This window comes from Dicentrarchus labrax, unplaced genomic scaffold (assembly GCF_905237075.1).
Source record: "Dicentrarchus labrax unplaced genomic scaffold, dlabrax2021, whole genome shotgun sequence".
Classification (NCBI taxonomy): Eukaryota; Metazoa; Chordata; class Actinopteri; family Moronidae; genus Dicentrarchus; species Dicentrarchus labrax.
The window spans coordinates 18,467,390-18,487,851 of record NW_026136710.1 but is presented as its reverse complement, the minus strand read 5'-3'; the positions used below and the strand labels follow the sequence as shown (position 1 = coordinate 18,487,851).

At 38.7% G+C, this 20,462-nt stretch overlaps 1 protein-coding gene across 1 annotated transcript in view; it reads right to left on the bottom strand.

Moving 5' to 3' along the window:
* The window catches only part of si:ch211-127i16.2 (probable flavin-containing monoamine oxidase A), a 38,559-nt gene that overhangs the window by 17,044 nt on the left and 1,053 nt on the right, over positions 1-20,462 (bottom strand). The window contains exons 3-8 of the mRNA XM_051413465.1: positions 19,136-19,316; positions 18,028-18,142; positions 17,202-17,359; positions 15,965-16,054; positions 13,471-13,555; positions 5,123-5,223 (exon numbers count right to left, since the gene is read on the bottom strand). Of these exons, the coding sequence (XP_051269425.1) occupies positions 5,123-5,223; positions 13,471-13,555; positions 15,965-16,054; positions 17,202-17,359; positions 18,028-18,142; positions 19,136-19,316 (730 nt within the window). The remainder of the gene's footprint in view (positions 1-5,122; positions 5,224-13,470; positions 13,556-15,964; positions 16,055-17,201; positions 17,360-18,027; positions 18,143-19,135; positions 19,317-20,462) is intronic.

The window sequence follows — 20,462 nt, the reverse complement described above, 5'->3', positions numbered from 1 at the left end:
AAGATCTCCTGGGACATGCCTGTAGCTCTCGTGCATGCATCCATCATTAGGAATTCTGTGCAAAAGTGAAGTGACTTTAATTATCAAGTAGTCACAGGAAATGCAATGTGTTTTTCAGTGAGCTTGACGTTCATTAAAAATGCGTCTGCAAAACAATGGTCATTTTCTGTATTTCTTTTACAGTAGATCAGTTATATTGGAACAAGTAAGAGCAGCCACAGTGAGCTGTTAGATGAAGAGCTGCAGGTGACAGACTGCACACTTCCAACTTCTCAGCGAGGTAACCAACTCCTTTCCCTGTGCCCTGCTGACTGTAGACTCATGCCATATGCAGCATAAAATCAGATCATGATTGCTCACAGAATGATGTAAAAACACCAATTATTGCTTGACTGCTTTATTAAAATGACAGTGGTTTGTTTTGCCAGCCCCCAGAATGTGACTTTCTGTTACAACCAGTAACTACAGGTGTTGCCAAATCAAGCTGGACTTGATTGGAAGCTTAAATTCTGCAAATAAAATTAATACCATATTTAATTTAGACATTTACATTATTAAGAAGAATGATCTCTTTTTCTTTCAGGATAATTTAGAATTGTGTTGTTGTTGTTTTCTGCTAACATGTTGAGGATTATGACCACTTTATAGATTGCAGAAATGTTCTTGCCACATTGTGGTCGTTCAGTACGAAATGGTTGTTATGTTGACCATCATAAAATAATACTTTTATATAGTTATATAAATAGGTAAACTATATATGTATGGAAAGAATTTTGTTCCTTTATTAGTCAATCAAATAGAATAGATTTGAAACCAAAAAAGAGATTTGAGAGCAAAAAAGAGTAAGTGGCAATCAAAACAGAACAGGTTGCAATTGAAAAAAAAGAGAGAGAGAACATATTTCTTCAACTTCAATCAAAACTAATGTTTGTTAGTAAAAACATACGACCATTTTGCTTATAAATCAGTCCTCTTTGCTTGCAAGTTCTAAAGTTTTGCTTGCGAATTCAGCTGCACTTGATGGGCGGGGCCTACGCTGGTGGGTGAGAGAAGAGTTTCTATTGGTTGGTTTGATCTGGCTACGTCTTCCGCATTACACCCACTCCTCCCTTGTGCTGTGCTGCTTGGAGGTAGCCTGTTGCTCTTGAAACGTTTCCCATAAGTAATGAATTGCGCTAAATATCGTTGGCTACAGCCTGCCGTACATTCACAACAACAACAACAACAACACAAGTATACTCCTCCCGGCTCCCGTTCTCGCTACAGCTGTTCTAATGTCAACAAACACACGTGGCGAATAATTAAAATCACAGGACATGTCTTTAGGTCTGATTATACAGATCAGTGGTGCTGAAATTTGCATTTCTCTTCTATAGCCTACACATTGTACATCTCTGAGGTCAAAAGCATCATTCAGTGTCATTTAAGTCGGACCGTCTGACGCAGCTGCTCCTGTATAGACCAATAATGCTGGCTAGTTAGAAATATGTGCGTGAATTTGTTAAATTATTCGCCACGTGTGTTTGTTGACATTAGAACAGCCCGCTACACAGTGGAAACTGGCACCGTGTTCAGCGGTAGTTTAGTAATCCACGGTAGTACTGTTGTGTAGGAACCGTGACGTTTTGGCACCGCGAGTACCATGCAACACTAAATGTTTAAATCACAGCCCTACGTTGAATACACCTCCCTGTAATTCACTCACTCATTAGGCTACTCTGCTCAGGCCGTGACTAGCAGAGACAACCACGTTGCTGCTAATCAGTGTGCTTGCAGCAGCAGGGCATTATAATACATTACTTGTGTTGTTGTTGTTGTTGTTGTTGTTGTTGTGAATGTACGGGCAGGCTGTAGCCAACGATATATAGCGCAATTCATTACTTATGGGAAACGTTTCAAGAGCAACAGGCTTACCTCCAAGCAGCACAGCACAAGGGAGAAGTGGGTGTAATGCGGAAGACGTAGCCAGGTCAAACCAACCAATAGAAACTCTTCTCTCATCCACCAGCGTAGGCCCTGCCCATCAAGTGCAGTTGAATTAGTAAGCAAAACTTTAGAACTCGCAAGCAAAGAGGACTGATTTATAAGCAAAATGGCCGTATGTTTTTACTTACAAACATTAGTTTTGATTGAAGTTGAAGAAATATGTTCTTTCATATTTTTTTTTCAATTGCAACCTGTTCTGTTTTGATTGCCACTTACTCTTTTTTGCTCTCAAATCTCTTTTTTGCTCTCAAATCTCTTTTTTGGTTTCAAATCTATTCTATTTGATTGAATAATAAAGGAACAAAATCATCTCCATATATATGTAGTTTATAATTTTATTTCACATTTCTCGGCTCTAGGTAAAGTAATGAGGAACCCCAAAGAAAATCTTGCCTGGAGTATCCTGTACTTTATCAGGGCCTGTCTGATCAGTGATCAATAATGTTTCAAATTGCTTTTGACAATTGCCAAAATGCCATCACAGTTATGGTACAGTTACAATGGCCAAGGTTTGTAAGGTATGGGAAGGCTATTAGGTCTGATTGTTAATCAGTGTATTCGAACAGATAGCCCTAATTATCTTTAACTTGTTGAGTGGAGAGGTAATTTTTTTTTTTTTTTTTTTTTTTTAACCTAAAGATTGCATGTATAATGGTTTTGCACAACAAACAAATAAGAGAGCCTTAAGCTACTCAAAAATGAAATACAGAAATCAAATCAGGACTTTAAATGTCAAGAACTGAAAAGAATCTGACTCTCAGTAAAAGGAAAGATAAGAATACAGTGAAGACAATATTGTTTTGTGTAATTTTAAGTAATTAGGGTGCTTTGTGACATGCAGATTAGTGCAGTACAATACTACTTGTACATGCATTGTCAAAGTAAAAGCACGCAATAGCAGTATTAAGATTCGTGTTGAGGCATGCATAGTTGCAAGGCAGAAAATATACATTTTCAAGTTAAAAATGTGCTATGAGAGGTGACTTCAGGCCACAATAGTCGGTTTTCACTGCAGGAAATGCCTATATGTAAATGAAAACATTAAAAATGGCTGAATTCCATTTAAAAGTGTTACAGTTCCAGGGTCCTGGGATCATACATGCTGGCTTACTGGGAAACTTCATGGAGCTGAACCATCGCTAACAAAAAATATGTCTGTATAGCCATTATGATCAGTGCCAAAAACAATTTGCATTGGTAATCTGTGTGGATTATCAAGCCGATAGAGTACAGTATATTTGCTTGTATATCAAATTAAAAGTATTGATATCTTTTTATATATATTTATGCTATTTATCTTACTTGATAATTTGATGGGTAATCTTCTGAACTGGTGAGGTCTGTACAGCAGATTCTCTAGAGGCCCACAGTGTGGTTGACACTCCACCAGACATGAGAAATTGTGGATTTTGACTGGCACGCCAGAGGTTACAAGTGTGCCCTTGTAAAGTCTATAAACTTGAGGTAGTCCACATGTTGGGATTCAGAACGAAGTTAATTTTAAAGTGTGGAAACTCATTAAGCATTGTCATGTTAATGTTGTGTACCAATATGTTTGCAGACTTTCCGAGTTGCTGTTCCAAAGGGATGTTCCCAGTCAGTAACTCATTTTTCCAATCCACATAAATGCAGCATATGTTTGTTTGTTTCATGATGGAAACTTTAGAGGGAACTATATAAAAAAAACACAAATTTGACAAAATGGAGGGGGGTAAATATAGTGCACTATATAGAAGTAACTTCTCTGTTTCACCAGTGAAAAATTACATATGATAGTCTGTACCTGTATTGCTCTGTAATTAAGCTTTTTGTAGTCTTGGCTCAGTCTTAATTTCATTATGCCTTATCACTGCATTGGTCTGTAGTATCTTTGTGCTTCTAACCCTTGGTTGCTGTTATCAGTTAATTCTGCTTTATGTGTATACTCTCTATTGATTTCCACTATTGCTTTCCATATGTCAGGGACATGTATACACTCATCCACACTGCTAACCTTCATGTCCTTAACTTTCACCATGTCTCAGTCACGTGAGCCCCAATTACTGTTTCACACTTTTCAGAAACAAATCCTATTCATAAATATAGTTGGAAAACGTACACTCTCTAATTGTGTATCACTGATATTATCATGTGTTTATCAGAATCCAAATGCATCTGGGCAAGACACCAAGACACAGATCTAATAAGTGTTTGCATGAGCACTAATGATTTTGAGTTCATTAAAGTAGACAAATTCAATCTACTAACAAGGTGCACAAGCATTTTGTTAATTAATTGTGTGGTTGTAAAGTGTAAAATGGAAAACATTAAACAAATGCAAGCACACTTTTTGTAGAAAGTATTAAGATCTATATAGCTTGTGCCAAATGAGCCAACTGCTGTCTGCTACAGGTTCCTATTTTATAAAATAGGTAAACAAATACATTTCAAAATTATTTCTCTCTCAACCCTTCTGCTGATGCCACTGCTGGCAACATTCTTCCATTCTGCATGAAAGAAAACACTGTAGACTGGAAATAGGATTGCAAACATACTCCTGGGTCATGAATTGCTGAAAACTACAACTTGTTTTGGCATTTTGATGCAGTCCTGTTTGTGGATTATTCAAATTCAGGGTCCATTTCACCAAATCTATGACATGCGAGCTGCACTTTGCAACGTGAGAGCATTTCTTCTCCTGCTTCTTTAAACAAATTTCATCAAAACAAACTGCATTGTTGCAGCCCATGCAAGAGCTCTGTAGGACTCACAAATGTATCTGCAGTTTGCACGCAACAATCAATTGTGAAATGTGACACCATTTGCGATCTGTCTGTAAGCAGTGCTCACAAATTGCTTTTGTAAAATGGGCCTCTGTATTGCTGTATTAAGTTTGGAAATCAACCAAATTCTGTTTTTATGTACCAGAAATTAAAATAGCTTCACATGACAACCCCTTGCAAGCATTACCATGATTAATGATCCTCCACAGCCAACCTACTCTATTCTACTAAATCAGCTTTTTTCTACATAGTTGTGTCATCTACAACATTATTTAGCAATAAACCCTTGAGAGAAGAAAAAATACAGCGCTGGGAATAAACGTTATTGCATTTGTAAATGTCTGTTCAATTGTGATTTAGTTTCTGTTACTCACCGATTTGTAGGTAATTATGAACTTTATCATGTGGCCCACAGGCATGTTCTGGGTAAGGAATTCTCTCTGGCTGGGCAGGGCTGGCTGGTAGTGGATCTTTGCTGTTGGGAAAACAACAGTACAGTATGAATCCCAAAAGCTGTATCTTCTTTTTGGTTCCATCTAATCCACTTTCTCTTTTCTCAGCTGGTGTAGTTTATACATCACATGTACATATACATACATGCTTTATTTAGGAGACAGAGTGAAAGAGGGAAATAAAAATAAGTGAAGATGGATAGCACACTTGAGCTAATCCTTCTATTGATCAAGATGATTTTACCCTGAATCATGGCCTCGAAAAAAAAACCATGACCTAATACTACTCTGGCTGTTGCTGTGCTCTGGAGTACTAATCACAGCACTTACATCTGTAAAAGCTCCATCTCACTGATGTGAGGAGCGGTCAAGTAACTTCATCAGTGCCGTTAGGTAGTGTGTGTCACGCATGCAGAGAAGCCAGACTGCTCCTGTGTTTGCTTGCTCTGGCAAGTGAAGCGACATCTGGCCAAAAGCCAGGCTTTTAACGAATGAACCAGTAGAAGACGTGAAACATCATTTAGAAACTGTCAAGAGCCTGTCAGCAACCCCAAAATAATGCCCTTTATGCTAAACAAAATTGATGAGCCTGAAGCAGTAAAATTGAAAAACAGTGACATGATAAGTGGCTCCGAACTAATTTGACATGGTCACTTAGATGTTCAAATGACAGCACTGTACATATGACATAAGACCTGTCATGGGGTGTCATATCCATAATGCTACTTGTTTTGACACCAAAACTGTCCAAGTTGATAGCAGGAAATGCCGTCTACCTCGCTGTCTGTCAGGAAGATGTTAAATTGTTGATGGCTAAATGAGACGCATTCTGGCATCTTATTCTTTTGAACACTAAAGTGTTCTGCGGTGACAACACTGTCAACCACTCTCACATTCACAATCTGCTGTGACACTTGTCGTAGAACTTCATCACAACTCAGCATCACAGTTAAATCGAAATGACGTAAATAAATTCAATGGGATGACAGTTTAAATAACTAAACAACATAAGATTAAGCACACAAATTGACTTCCTTGTGCTCAAAAGGTGGCTAGCTGAAGAATAGAGACAGAGTGCTGCTTGTAAACAGACATCAGCCATTTGCAGCAGTGAAAAAATGAGACTATTGTCATGCATTCTTTCTGGCATCCAGCAATTTCCAGGCTTTTGAAGGCACCTCAGTTTTGGCACCTTCTGAAAATGGGGCCTAAATTACAAACCTCATCCACTAAAGGGCTTTGCATTTCCACAGGATAAATACTGAGGACTTCTTCTCTGTCAATATAACAAGAGGCACTTGAAAAATGACAATTTCACAATAGTCCAGTGTTTGCTGTTTGGTTGGCATACCTTCAAACTGTGCCTGATGCTGGCAATTAGAGAAAAATAGCAAAATCCTTCAAAAATCGAACGTGTTATTATTTTATTTACTGCAGTTGATGTGGTCAGTGGGAGTGTAGCATACAGGCAGTGTTGGTCGGTAGACCGGTTGATCCACCACTTTGGTCCATACTGAAATATATCAACAACTATTGGATGGATTGCCATGACATTTTTCACAGAATACCTTGACCTTTCTTCTAGTGCCACCATAAGGTTGACATTTGTTAAAATGTCGCAACAAACTGTTGGATGGATTTACACCTGGTACACACATTCATGTCCCCCTCAGGAGGAATTGTAAAGACTTGGTGTTCCCCTGACTTTTCAATGTGTTAGATACTTTCATACCAAAGGTATTTTACCAAATACATGTAAAACTAATGACATTCCCATCATCCTCAGCTGGGCTTTGTTTTTTGTGCTTATTAGCAAAATGTGAGCATGCTAACACGCTAAATTAAAATGGTAAACATTATACTTGCTTAACATCAGTATTTTCATTGTGAGTGTGTTATCATGCCAACGTTGGCATTTAGCTAAAAGCACCACTGTAGCTAAGTACAGCAGCTCAGGGCATAGCATGATTATTTACTAGTCTTGTTAAACCATAATAGCAGAATTTTGATGCTGCAACAACTAAATTTAATTTAATATTTTCTTCTGATACACCTGTCACATTCATTTGTTGAGGCCAGTATGCGTGGTCAGCAAAACAAAACACAACATGCCTATATTTCCATCTTCAATTATTATTAATTCAACTCTACCACTTTTGATATTCAGAGCTGCACACAGAGGATGAAAGTAAAAAAAAGACAGGGTTTATCCAATGGACCAGACGCTCCCTGTGAAAGATGCTGACACAATCCTTATATGCGCGATTCTCTGAAGTGCTCTTATTTGACAGTTCATAAAACAGCTTTTTGCGTCTGTCTGTCATCTTTGAAAAACAGCTGCAAGTTCAAGAGCGTCTCATGGCTCTGGAGCAATTGGCGCAACTGCTGGTTCCTGACCCTTAACACTCTGACTTCTGAGGACAATGCTTCCCCCAGAGTGGTTTCCTTTCAGGATTTTCATCATCTGTCTTTCTGCATCTCACTTTCTCCTTTTAAAATTTTTGTGGCATTTGATCCTCTCTCACTTCATTTTTGTGAATGCAGTACTGGACAACATTGACCTTGCTTGAAGTTTCTTCCCTTACTGACCTCAGTCACATCTGTGGTTGCCTTCAGCAAGGGGCTGCGAAATTTCCATTATTTTCTCACTCTGAACTTTTATTATAGCGCACAGGCACTTTCAGTGTCTTTGACTGTCAGAAGGATGAGGAAAGTGAAACATGAAAAGCCACTCAAATCAAGACATAACATCAAAGGGATGATGATTCAGAGATGCTGTTTCCGAATGGCAATTTATAAAGAGTGGTGCAAAGAAACTTTCAAAAAGTATGAAAATAGCTTGAGCTAGCTAGAGCTGAGGTTTTGTTCATGGCTGTGCATGTGTATGCTGTGAAACTGAATCATCTCTTTCATCCTGAGAAGCTAATAGAGCAGTGCTGAGCATATGATGTAACAACCTGTTGTTGACCAGAAGAAGTAATGTACAACCTCTTGCTAGGTGTATGGACACTGTTGATTTTAAAAGAGGAAAAGGCTTTTTCCACGGCTCTGTGAGCCAACATTTTGGTCAACTGAGTGATATCAAAAACTCTTATAGCATAACTCTGGGCAGGTATCCAAATAATCTGATAGAAGGTCAGTTCAAAAGAATGAGGCACTAATGACAGATGGATATCAAAGAAAAAAAAATAATAATAGCCCTCACTGTCATGAATCTTTGAGGCCATCGGAAATAGGCAGCACAAATCACCAACCACTTGAGTCTTGTATCTACATGCTTGTTACATCACAGATCTTTTATTGAATTACGTGCGTAGCCCCTTGACACTTATTGAAATTGAAGGCTCTGTAGTAGCAACAGACACCCTCCCCCATCTCTCCATACACAATAGCTCCAAGATTACTTTATAATTTGTGCTGTTGGTCTCGATAAAAATAGACTGAAAGAGGATGACCCTTTTGGCTAAAACTGCCCTCATTAGTTTAAGAAAAAAAAAATATTGGATGGCTTTTAATCTCCTATGAATAAATAGCTAAGCAGACATAGCTAGTGGACCACAAACAGAAGATGCATTTCATTTTGCTCATTTAAAGACCCAGAGAATGTTTTTTCTCAATCAGATTCTCAGTAAAAGTGATGGGGTCCCTAGATGAACACGCTATTAACTGCCAACGGTACTGGTTATTTCACATGAGATTTCTGCATCTTCTGTATTTTCTCTATCTGTGTGTTCTCTTCTTGCTAGTTTGGAGCAGGCAGGTCTGTGTTTTAAAAAGGTGATGTGAGGTATTTTTGTACACTGATCAGGATGTAGAAATACAAGAACTGCAATCTGACAGTTGTTGGGTTGTTTGCTTATGCAAAACTTTCTAACTTTTAGAATGAAGTGTAGACCAGTGTGAGTTACAGTACAAGTCCATCAAAATGAAAACACAATGTACAACTCTGCTCCAACATCTCATGATTTATTTTAGGGCTGTCCCCAAATCAGAATTTCCAGAGCCAAAGAATTGAAGACTCAAAGTCTGCACTTCAAATATATATATATATATATATATATATATATATATATATATATATATAAAATAACTTCAGTATATTCATTTGTCATGTGCTTGTGGTTCATTGCTCCATGCTTTCACTTATGTGTACATATTTTTCATTTTTATGAATCCTTGACCTTGTTACTCATTCTTTAATATGCCTTACCAACAGATATAAGACATATATTATTGACTCCCTGGTCCACTTACTGTCAGTTCAGTACATCTATCCCATATATAGCCCATATATTCTCCTATATCATCCTATATTAGTCTCATGTTTAACCTGTAAGACCCACACTTTAATGTTTTTGTTCATCATCTATGATGTGAAAACACACATACAGGGAACTATTAACTACAGTATATAAAGCAGAAACTAGGATTCAGGCCATCCCTGTGGACAAAAGCGGTAGTGTTTCCACTACCTCGTCTCATTGATTTCACAAGGAATCTGACTGAATCCAATACAGTGGCAGGCATTAAGAATAACCATATAGCAACAGCTTCTTCTTTGTTTATGTAGGCCATAAAGAGGTATCAGTGTTAAATTTCAACTGTTTCATATCTTGTTTAAAGCTCCTTCAGGTAGGTTTAACCACTTAGAGGCACAACTCATCTTCTAGCATGTAGGGCAGCTTTGGGACTGCATCCTGTTTTCTTCTCTGGAAGGATACTACTGACAAAGTGTAAGTTGAGCAGCCCTACTTTATTCCCCAAACATTTACCATGCTGATAAAGGCAAGATAGCCAAAAATGCTTGGGGAAGACAGCATGGTATGTTGTAGACGAGTTGTGTTTAATTTGATGGACTTGTTTGCTAATGCTGCCAGAGAGACACCACTGTCAGTCAAATCTAATCAAACCACACCACACACAGTTCTGGGGAAGCAGATTAATTGCGTTTTTGAGTGTGAACTGTTATTCATTTATGAGAGGGACTTCTTTTCAAACTCTCTTTTTTATTGTTCCTACTTTAGACACAAATAATAGCGTACACTCTTAAAGGTCCAGTGTGTAAAATGTAGAGGGATTTATTGGCAGAAATGCAATATGATACACATAAGTGTGTCTAGTGTGTAGTCACCTGAAAATAAGAATATTTTTTCATGTTTCTACAGTCACCTTGAACAGACAAACCAAACACTAGAGCTTTTTGTGGTTTTTTGTAAGTTTTCGCAGGCACCGTAGTTTCTCCTACACTCTTGGAAGAGGAGGGTATGGCAAGAGGTATTCAATTAGTTCCAGTCTGCAGCTACTTCTCCAGATGAAATCATACACACTGACTGGACCTTTAATAAGTAGAACTTTTATACATAAATACTGTAGATACAGTGAAAGAGATACACAGTTGCAGCGTGTCATGCTATACGCAGGCCACCAATGCAGTACAGAAATACCAGAAATATGTAAGAGATTTTTTAGAAATAGTATCACTATTAAAAATTATGTCCACCAGAAATCACATGGAGTATACTGTATATCTTTGTCACATTACTTTGATAACCAAACTTTAAGTATCATTGACCAAAAGGTTTGCTAATGTTATGTGTTAATGTTAAAAAAAAAATATTGGACAATACATTTAAAAAGAAATCCTCAAATATTTATGTCAGTATTGGCTTCAGAATTCCATTATTATGAAGAAAATATGACGTAGAAACAGAAATGACATGAGTTTTAGAAGAGATTGACCATATTATGTCCTATTTCCACTGGTGACCAAAGCTTTGCAGATGTACTATATTTGCCTGCTCATCAATACCTGCTATACTGCTCATCGGGAGACACACACAGACATGAGTTTAACTCTCTAAGATAAAAATCACATTGCATTAGTTATCTTTACAATCACTTCAGCTCCCACTTTGTGTTTAATCCCTAAATTAGGCTCCATTAGTTTCACTCACAGCACCGCGGATACTGGCCTAGAATCCTGGCTCATAGTGTCAGTTGACAAATCAATGCTAATGCAGTGCTTACCTGCTTTCTAGTGTAAACAAGGCTCTGGACTAAACCGTGAGTGGCAGCCGTAATCGTTTCCTCGCCACTGCCCAAGCCTGCTGCCATTACTGCAGCTCCTCCTCCATGGGAAGGTAGATGGCAACATCACATATAGTGTTGCTAAGGCTGCCTGTCAAGCTCAGGTATGGATAGAATTCCCTTTTAGTCAGGTGCAGCGACTTCAGAAAGTGATGTCAAGATCTTCAGCTTCACCCACTCAACAATAAATACCCATGCACATGCCCACGCAGACACATATGTGCACACGCAACCAGGCAGATATGCTCTGCCAGGGATTTTCTACTTGATAAAGAGAGACAGAAAAACACGTTGAAACAAAATGTTAATTTAGTAACTGCAGAGCTGTCTTTGTAGCTATCGCTGAATGTTAGACAGCACGCCTAATTGCATCATACTCCAACTGCATGCTGTGAAAGCTTAATTGGGATTTTCTTTTTTAACTGTGCAGTCTCACAATGAATGAATATACAATGAAACCTATTTACTGACTGAACATCATACTTCAACTACATTTTCTAAACAGTCAACACATGGCCAAATTCTCATTTCCGAGCTCATCTTTTTCATGCATAGCAGTCTCATATGCAGTGAAAACCAAACGGTTCATAAATCATTGAGGTGAGTGAGAGAAGTGGTAACAAAAAAAGGGGGCGGGGGGGGTAGGGGGGGGAACTGACGGAACTCATTATAAAAGATGGATGGACGAATGGGGAGATAAATCCAGGAGCCAAGAAAGAGAAAAACATGATATTTTTGGGAACACAGAGCTCATATCCAGCATTTGTGGTTTGTGTGTGTTAATGTAGTGGTAGTGCCTGCAAAGCACCTAAACCCCAGAAACTAAAAATGTAGTTCATTCATCCATATCTACCCATTTATTGATTCAAAAGCAAGTGACTTGAGAATTAATTAGGAATGTCAGAAACGGACAGAAAAAGAAGAGCCAGACATGAGAGGCTATGGATCCTGTGAATAATCCTCTACACTGCTGCTGTCCAACAGAGGCTTGGAATCGTCTAGAGTCGTTATCATCATTCCCACTGTCAGTGTTAAGCTCTCTTCTTTCTCCCCCACTGACTGGAAAGCTTCTCAGGTTTGCCCACTTCCACAAAATTAAAACAAAACGTGTCGCACAGATGACTTCAAGCAGCAGTCCACTCTTTAATTCATCTCCAACTCCTTTTGGGAGAGGTGACGTCTCAATCACCGGCCTGACTTTGGCTCTTTGAAAGTTCCTGTCAATCTCACGGCACTGATTTAAGGCCAGCGCATGGCACTGTGGCATCTGAGCCAGAGCAATCCATGCTGCATAATTCAACACCGCTCTCAAACCTGTCTCATTAAGGATCCTGGCCGTGGTCCATGGCTCTGAGTATGAGGCTTTGAGTGACAGATCTGTTGCCAGCTTAGTACAAACAGGCACAGACCCAGAGTAAGCCCAAGCTTCAGTTTCGGCCCCTTCCAAAACCGGCAAAAACTATAGCCGCGGCTCCCGGCCTCGACATCAACCGGCACTATGTGTCCTGCACAGCACCAGCCAAACAGCAAAAATTAAATCAGATACAACTCCAAGTCACCACTAGTTTACCCTACAGTTCCAGAAAGGCATGATTTCTATTTTCTGACCAGGAAAAAACAAATAAAAAGTGGATTCTACTCAAAGTAACTTTCAAAACATGATGTAAAAATATACATGGCTGCCCACACGTTATATTTGCAGTAATGTGTGCTGTTAATTGAAAAAGTTTGATTTTCAACATGGCATGTTCAATTAAAAACTTTCTGCTTCTTGCAAACAGCCGGCAAACACTTTACTGCAGGGGTCCATATTTTCCCCCTCTTTGGTAGCTCAATTGCAGAGAGGTTGGTAATGACGTGTTTGTCACTTTCAACTTCCCACCGCCGACCATAACAAATGTCACATTAGCCCCCAGTTAAAAGTTTTGGCCTTAACTCTTGCTCTGGTTCAAAATCCAATCCAGGCAATTCCTCAGCCCAGGGCCCGACCTCAGACAGAATTTACTTCAGCCAAAGTGACTGCCACACCCCGGAGCCAAAAAGATTTAGGAAAATCAAAGATTTATCTGCATGGGTGCACAGTGTGCCACATTTGACAGACATAGTGAGAGAGGAGGATATTTGCCTCCTGCATCAGTGAGAATTTCATTTAGCGAGTCTACAGAGGCGGGAGACGCACTGACCTGCCAAATGAGGGGGGCAGGTGACAATCACAACTCTGCACAAGAAGGTGTTGGTGACGGTCGTCACCCTGGCCCACTCAGCATCCTGTTGAAACATATAAACAGAAATACAGCTTTATTTAATAAGCAAGTTGCACAGATCTGTTAGTACCTTCCTCTTTGGTGTGGTGGAGCTGTTTATAAGTGTGATTTGCTGACTGCTATTCTGCTACACAATTTCAAATATAGAACGCACACATTTTATTTAACTTTACTTAACTTGAGTCTACTTCTTTCTAGCAACTGACCCCATACTTTTCCATATTATCTAACTGTGCTAAACCTTCTTGGAGCCAAATTCTGCTTTTCTATATGTAGACAAAATATCTTCTAAGGATACTTTTGTCCTTAGAATATTTTTAATCTTTACTCATTTATTATAGTATAACCATTTTGTACTCTTTTTGTAACTCTTTTATTTTTCTATGCTTGATTGTGATTTATATGCACCGATGTACCAAAGCAAATTCCTCGTATGTGGAAACTTACTTACAATACACCTACACCAATACCTACAAAATATCTGATTCTGATGATACATGAGGCATAGTTTTATCAGTCAAATGGATTATTTCTATTAGATTGTGTTTTGAATTTCATATTTGTCAATTCTGACAATCTAAGGAGATATTCTTGTAATTCATGTAAATGACATGGCAAAATAACATTTCAAGCTGGTTAAATGATATTAGATATTCTACTGTATATCACTCGTTTTTTGAATCACTGCAGACAGTCGTGCTGTTGCAGAGCTCTTATGTGCTAGCTCCCTGGGTCTCACATGTATTTCCACTAAACTTAAGCCTCTGGTGATAATTAAAACTCACCACCACAGAATGTCAGTGTGCAACATAGAAAGCTCTCATCTTCTGAGACTGGAAAACCGCTAGATATTTTTGGATGCTGAAAATTAGGAATTAAATTCATTATATTTTTAGCTCTCTAGACTGGCCTTCTCGTAACTTTAGGACCTTCTTTTCTTTTTAAACCATAACACAGTGAAAGCCCTATGTAATTAGGAGTTCATATCTTCCAGCACCACAGCAACAACCCTCAGCTTTTTTTGGCTTTTTCAGGGTCAGAGCTGAAAATTAAAAGGTGTCCCAGCTCCTCAAGTCTGAGCAAGCTTTCCTCAAAGTCTCAAGAAAGCCAATTTATTTATTTTCACTTAGATTTTCATAAAATAATGGTTTCATTTTGGTTTGTATGTGCCTGGCACTGTCTCTGTGTGGCGAAAGGGTCGTGGGTGTGAAGCCAACTTGTCCGGCTCGGGGGCTTTCTGTTTGAAGTTTGCATGCCCTCCACGTGCCTGTGTGGCTTTCCTCTGGGAGCTCCAGTTCAGCTTAGGTGAACTAGAAACTCTAAGTTGCCCGTAGCTGTGAATGTGAGTGTGAATGTGTTTGTCTGTCAATATGTGTTATGCCTGTGACAGACAGGCAAAATGTCAAGGGTGTGACCTGCCTGTCACCCAATGCATGCTGGGATACGCTATAGTTCTCTTGTTACCCTTGCAAATGATACGCAATTGGCGATTATTGTCAATCTTAATTAATTTGATGGCTTTTTCTTGTCATTTAATGATTTAGTGTTTAAAATGTAGGGCTGTAAGTGCTAATTATTTTTGTTATTGATTAATCTGCCATTTATTTTCTTGAATTATCAATTAATTCGTTAGCCTATAAAATATCTAATATAAAAAAATGCAAACCACTATTTCCCAGAACCTAAAACTGTTTCTTTTGTCCAACTAACAGTCTATATCCAAAGATATTAACTTTTCCATCACAAAGAGAACCAGAAAATATTCACATTTGAAGATTCATTTGATCATGGTTGATTGACTGATCAATCATCTGCTCTGACAATGTGTTAGAAAATATTGAGAAATATTCCTCCATCATGCTGACATCTTCCATTTGCTTATTTTGTGCCACCATTTCCAAAACCCAAGTATATTCAATTTACCAGAAATGCACCAAATACTCTTTTAAGAGGCTGCAATCGGTTAATTCTTGGCATTTTTGCTTAATGTGTAATGTGTATTAGGAAATGTAGACGGAGTCAACTGGGAGTGTCCTAACTAATTGAATTTAGTAGAATATAGTAATTGAATGTTTTTCATCCAGTATCCTTTTTTTGTGAGGGGTACATTTTCCCTTACCCGAATCGAGGGTCTAAGGACAGACGGTTTTGAATGTCCCCTGAGGCAAATTGTGATTTGTGATTTTGGGCTTTATAAATAAAATTTGACTCAACTTATATATTAATATTTCGAGGTAAAGCTCTGCACTTTAAGGTGCATACAGCGTTCTTGGTCTCTCAGCTGTGGATAAGGAAGACAGTCAGGCGGAACAGACAGTGCCTTCACAGGACACGGCCTGTTTCCCCACTGAGGAAGCTGTTATCTCTGTGTCGCGCCTCATCAATCCCTGAGTGAGCTGTTACTGTACTCTACCTGCCATATGGCCGTCACGGCAGAACCCAGCCGGACATACTTCCACCCAATACGTTCTGCAAGACACTCTGAAAGCTGCTGGGTGCCTCCCTGTGGAGAGACAGATATTACACATCAAGCAGGGCTTTAAACCTATAGCTGCCCTCCTTCCTAGGGTGTGCAGAGTGCTTGAGGTTAATAAAGGGTCACTTCACCGGAATTACTTAACAACAAACCCCTGGTGGTGTGTAGCTGGCCATGCAGATAATTCAGTTACATTTGCAGAGATTTTGATGTATGTGCCTCTGAGACTTCTGCCGACACCCCAGTGCAATAACACATTTTGTTTGTGGTCCTCCAGCAATTACATGTGACATTTGAAAAACTCATCAGCAACATCCCTTTCTGGAAACAATGTTCAGTGGAACACTTTTCAGTGGGAAATACTTTCCTCCCAAGGTTTAAAATACTTTACTGTGTGTGTGTGTGTGTGTGTGTGTGTGTGTGTGTGTGTGTGTGTGTGTGTGTGTGTGTGTGTGTGTGTATACATTGTGGCTTGTGGCGGTATGTGTCATAAAAAAGGGACAAAATAAAAGCTGAATGTAACCTCGAGGGAGAATTAAACACAACTAAATAAGTACTGACTTGAATATAATATTCCAGATGAAAATGTATTCAGCATTTGTTAGAGATAGAACTACTGCAGAGGTGAGCTGTATCTGTTATACTCTTTAATGATGTACAATTGATGAGAGCAAGGCCATTCTAGTTAACATTTGATGTTCATAATATCATAATAGTTCTGGATAAGAAAATAGCTGCAGACGAAAAAAGTGAATGTGCTAATGCACAAGTTTGCAACTAGAAAAGCTTTGTTGCCATTTTCTTTAAGGCCTTGCCTGTGCTTTTTTTGGCCTTCAGCCCTGTTACACTGTGAGGAGACACAAATTTCAGAAGCAATAGTGCAAACGTAAAAAAGGCTAAAGCTATAACCTTAATGCAGAGGGAGCACATAGAAAAGAGGAAAATACCAATACAAGGGCACAGCTCCAAATGTTTGAACAGCCTCAAATCGATGATGTGTCGGGGACAAAGAATGGCATTGTGTTTGTTGGGACAGGGCTTGACTGAGATGTGCAGACTGTATTGAGGGGCCAGATTCTAAGTTTTAGTCAAGTAGAGAAGAAATGTTCTGCAGTTTTAAAAAAGGCACTTAAGTCAACAATATGCACTCCGGGGAAGGATATGTGCCGTGTACCTTTATCTTGAACTCCTGAGCAGAACCTGGAGTGCTCTCCAGCAGCGGTAGAAGCCCTCCAGCTGCTGCCGTATACATGAGAAAGAATAGGAAGGACATCTGGGATGGCTCCACGCCAAAGACAGACCTGCTACACAGTCCCAACTCCTCTTTTAGCTCTGGCAGAAGGGGATGATTGAATACATACTTAAGCTCTCACACATTCAGTAATAATATGCATTTCCCTGCAATGACAGTGTTCTGCAAAGTTATATCCCATTATATCGCTTGCATTGTAAAAAGCCTGCAATTTAGTCTGCTGCATTAAGTATAGAGCGTAGTTCAAGAAACACCTGAGATGATGATGACGACTTTTCTATAATCAAATTAAATCTGTAGTTAAACGTACAGTAGATGCCATTATTTGTTACTTGTCATGTCAATCCCCTGACCTTTCATAGTGCCATTATTAGGTCAAATTTCAGTGTATCCAATACTTGAGTTTACAACCACGGAAGGCGACCAGCAGCATCTGTAGACATAAACGGCTCATTCTAAAAGCTAACATAAACATAACGGTTCCTATATTCAGCTGATTATGAAAACATAGTTACAAATAATACATTCATTCATCTTATTTATTTATTTTTTTTTCAATAAATGAGCATTACATCAGTCTTTTTATAAAATTCTGTCACTAATGATTTTATTAAAGCATCTAATTAGTATGTTATACTCAAATGTCTTTATTATCTCCACCATAAATCACCAACTGTGTGCACAACCAACACAAAGTAGGAACTCAGCATGCTTTATTGGTTAAGATAGAGGTAGTCTTAACCCTGACCTGCAGTCCAGGCATGTTGCTCAATGTACGAGTGCAGGGTCATACTGTCCAGTTCAAAAGCGTTAGGGGTCCTCGAAGGATCATGCACACATACTGTGGCACACAATCTGTCAATCTGATGGGGAAAAATACAGCCACAACACACTGTTAAGACCTCTGACACAATACTGGTGAACTCAAATGCATGACTCTGGGACAGACGAAGATGTAGCAAAATTATTTTTTTTAATCCAAAATAAAATTCAAACAAAAGGTGATCTCAAGGAGGATATCAAAGTGCAAAACAAGGCAACACAAACTTCAATTCAAACATGAAATAACCTGAACACTGGGCTGGAACACTTGACAATACTCTTTCTACCAACTGAACAAGACAAACTGACAAAGACAAGGACAAGGACTATTTATACCAGGTGTAAGTGAAAACAGGTGAAAACAATCAGGGGCAGCGCAGACAATTACAAAGGGGGGAAAATCACACAAAGGGAGGAAGTCAGGGTCTGAATTGTGAGGGAAAAGGTAAGTACAAAATAAAACAGGAAGGACTAAACATGAAACACTAAACATGAACATGACTAAAATTAACACACTTAACACCACGAGACACAACACACACCCACACATCATGATTTACCACTGTGAACCAAAAGCATCCCATTGATACAATAAAATAGTTGGAGACTGCCAAATATGATTCTACTTGGGTATTTTCCCCCCACACTTTCTACTTCCCACTGCTACTCTAACCATTTATCCTGGGCAGGACATTTTTAGTTGTGTGATAAATATACTCTTGTCCTACCAATCCAAAAGTACACTGCATTATAAATGTAAAATACCATTACCACATCCATTTGGGACTTCTTATCGATTCCCGGCATGGTAAGGATATTGGACAATAAAGATGATTATGAAAATGTATGGTTGTAAGATCTGAATCGTATCTTTTTCTACAAAAAAGTCAACAAGAAATTAATTAAACCACTACTCAACTGTAAGTATCATATTTGTCCACTGAGAGTTGTGGTTATCTACCTTATACCTTATCTACCTCTTACCTAACATAGTCCTAAGTATAGAATACTGTTGTGTAAGTCTGTTCCCTCACCTTCCAGAAGAGCTGGGTGATGTCCATTAGCACCAGTGGGGATAGAGCAGGGATACTGGTTCTGTAGGTGCGAACTTTGGCACTTGGTCCGCCCGTGTGGTGCACCTTCTTGCCAACACTGAATTGCGGGTAGGTCTCTAAGCCCAGCTCCTTTATGAGCTCCAAGATATGTGTTTGGGTGCTGAAAGAAAAGGGAAGCCATTTATTTGATGCTTATGTTTACAGTATTTGAGGATTTGCTGTAGGGTTTTTACACTTTTAGATGATACATAATCATAACTGCAGTTATTCTGAGTTTAGAGAAGTAGGCTTGAGAATATTTTGGTCTGGTGAGTCCTTGAACAACTGGAAAAATCTGCACCTGAAAGACGCTCTCTCCTCTCTATATTAAAAAGTCATCAAAGTGGTCTGCTCCTCACAAGTTTTCAGTTTGAGCTGTTCTGTTGCAAGCAGTTTACTACAGGTTCTAGGCTACTCGCTAGACAGCTCGTAGAAACAAATATGTGATAGTTTGTTACTTTGATCAGAGCAGTCTGTGCTGTGCAGCGGTCTAAATCCCAACTGAAATTGAGCAAAAACATTCATGGTACTTTGAATGAGTTATTGCTCCAAAACCTAAGGAAATTAGGCAGTTTTGGGATTGGTTTGTAGTTGGTATCTCATGGTTTACTTCAAGGTTGGAAGGTTGAAAAAGCAAGGAGCTGTTCATTAAATATTGAAACTAGACACATTGAAAGGGCTGATAAAGACAAGAACCTTGAAAGACAAGTGAGCCTGAACACGTGTTAAGTTCTAAAAAAAATTTAAAAAGAAATGTTATTTTCTACATAGCTGACATAATCTGTAGTGTTTATTTGCTTGTTTATTTGGATTTCCATTGCCTGTTCAGCTGCTCTCCCTGGGTCCATGGGAATAAAAATGTATAATGTCATAATATAAATTAAACAATAGTGGAAATATTACATACATGCACATATATGCACACCTATACATACAACAAAATATAGTAAAACAAGTTGCAGGACTAGTTTGTAATATAATCAGCAGTAGTGCAGCATACACAGTGCAATCAATGGCCTTTTCAGCACAATAGCAGCCTACCAACACAACACTGAACAATACACATCCACATTCGATTCTTTCCACTATAAATTATATAAACCTTGTATCAGCCATGATGAGTCACTATGAGTCATTAGAAATCTTTTGTTTTTCTTGAAGTAATCTTATTCAAAGATTCTCTGATAAATGGGCAATTATTGGAACCTTAATTGCTTGTGATTGACATCATTATTCTTGAAACTCAAAATCCCCAGCCTGTGTCTCC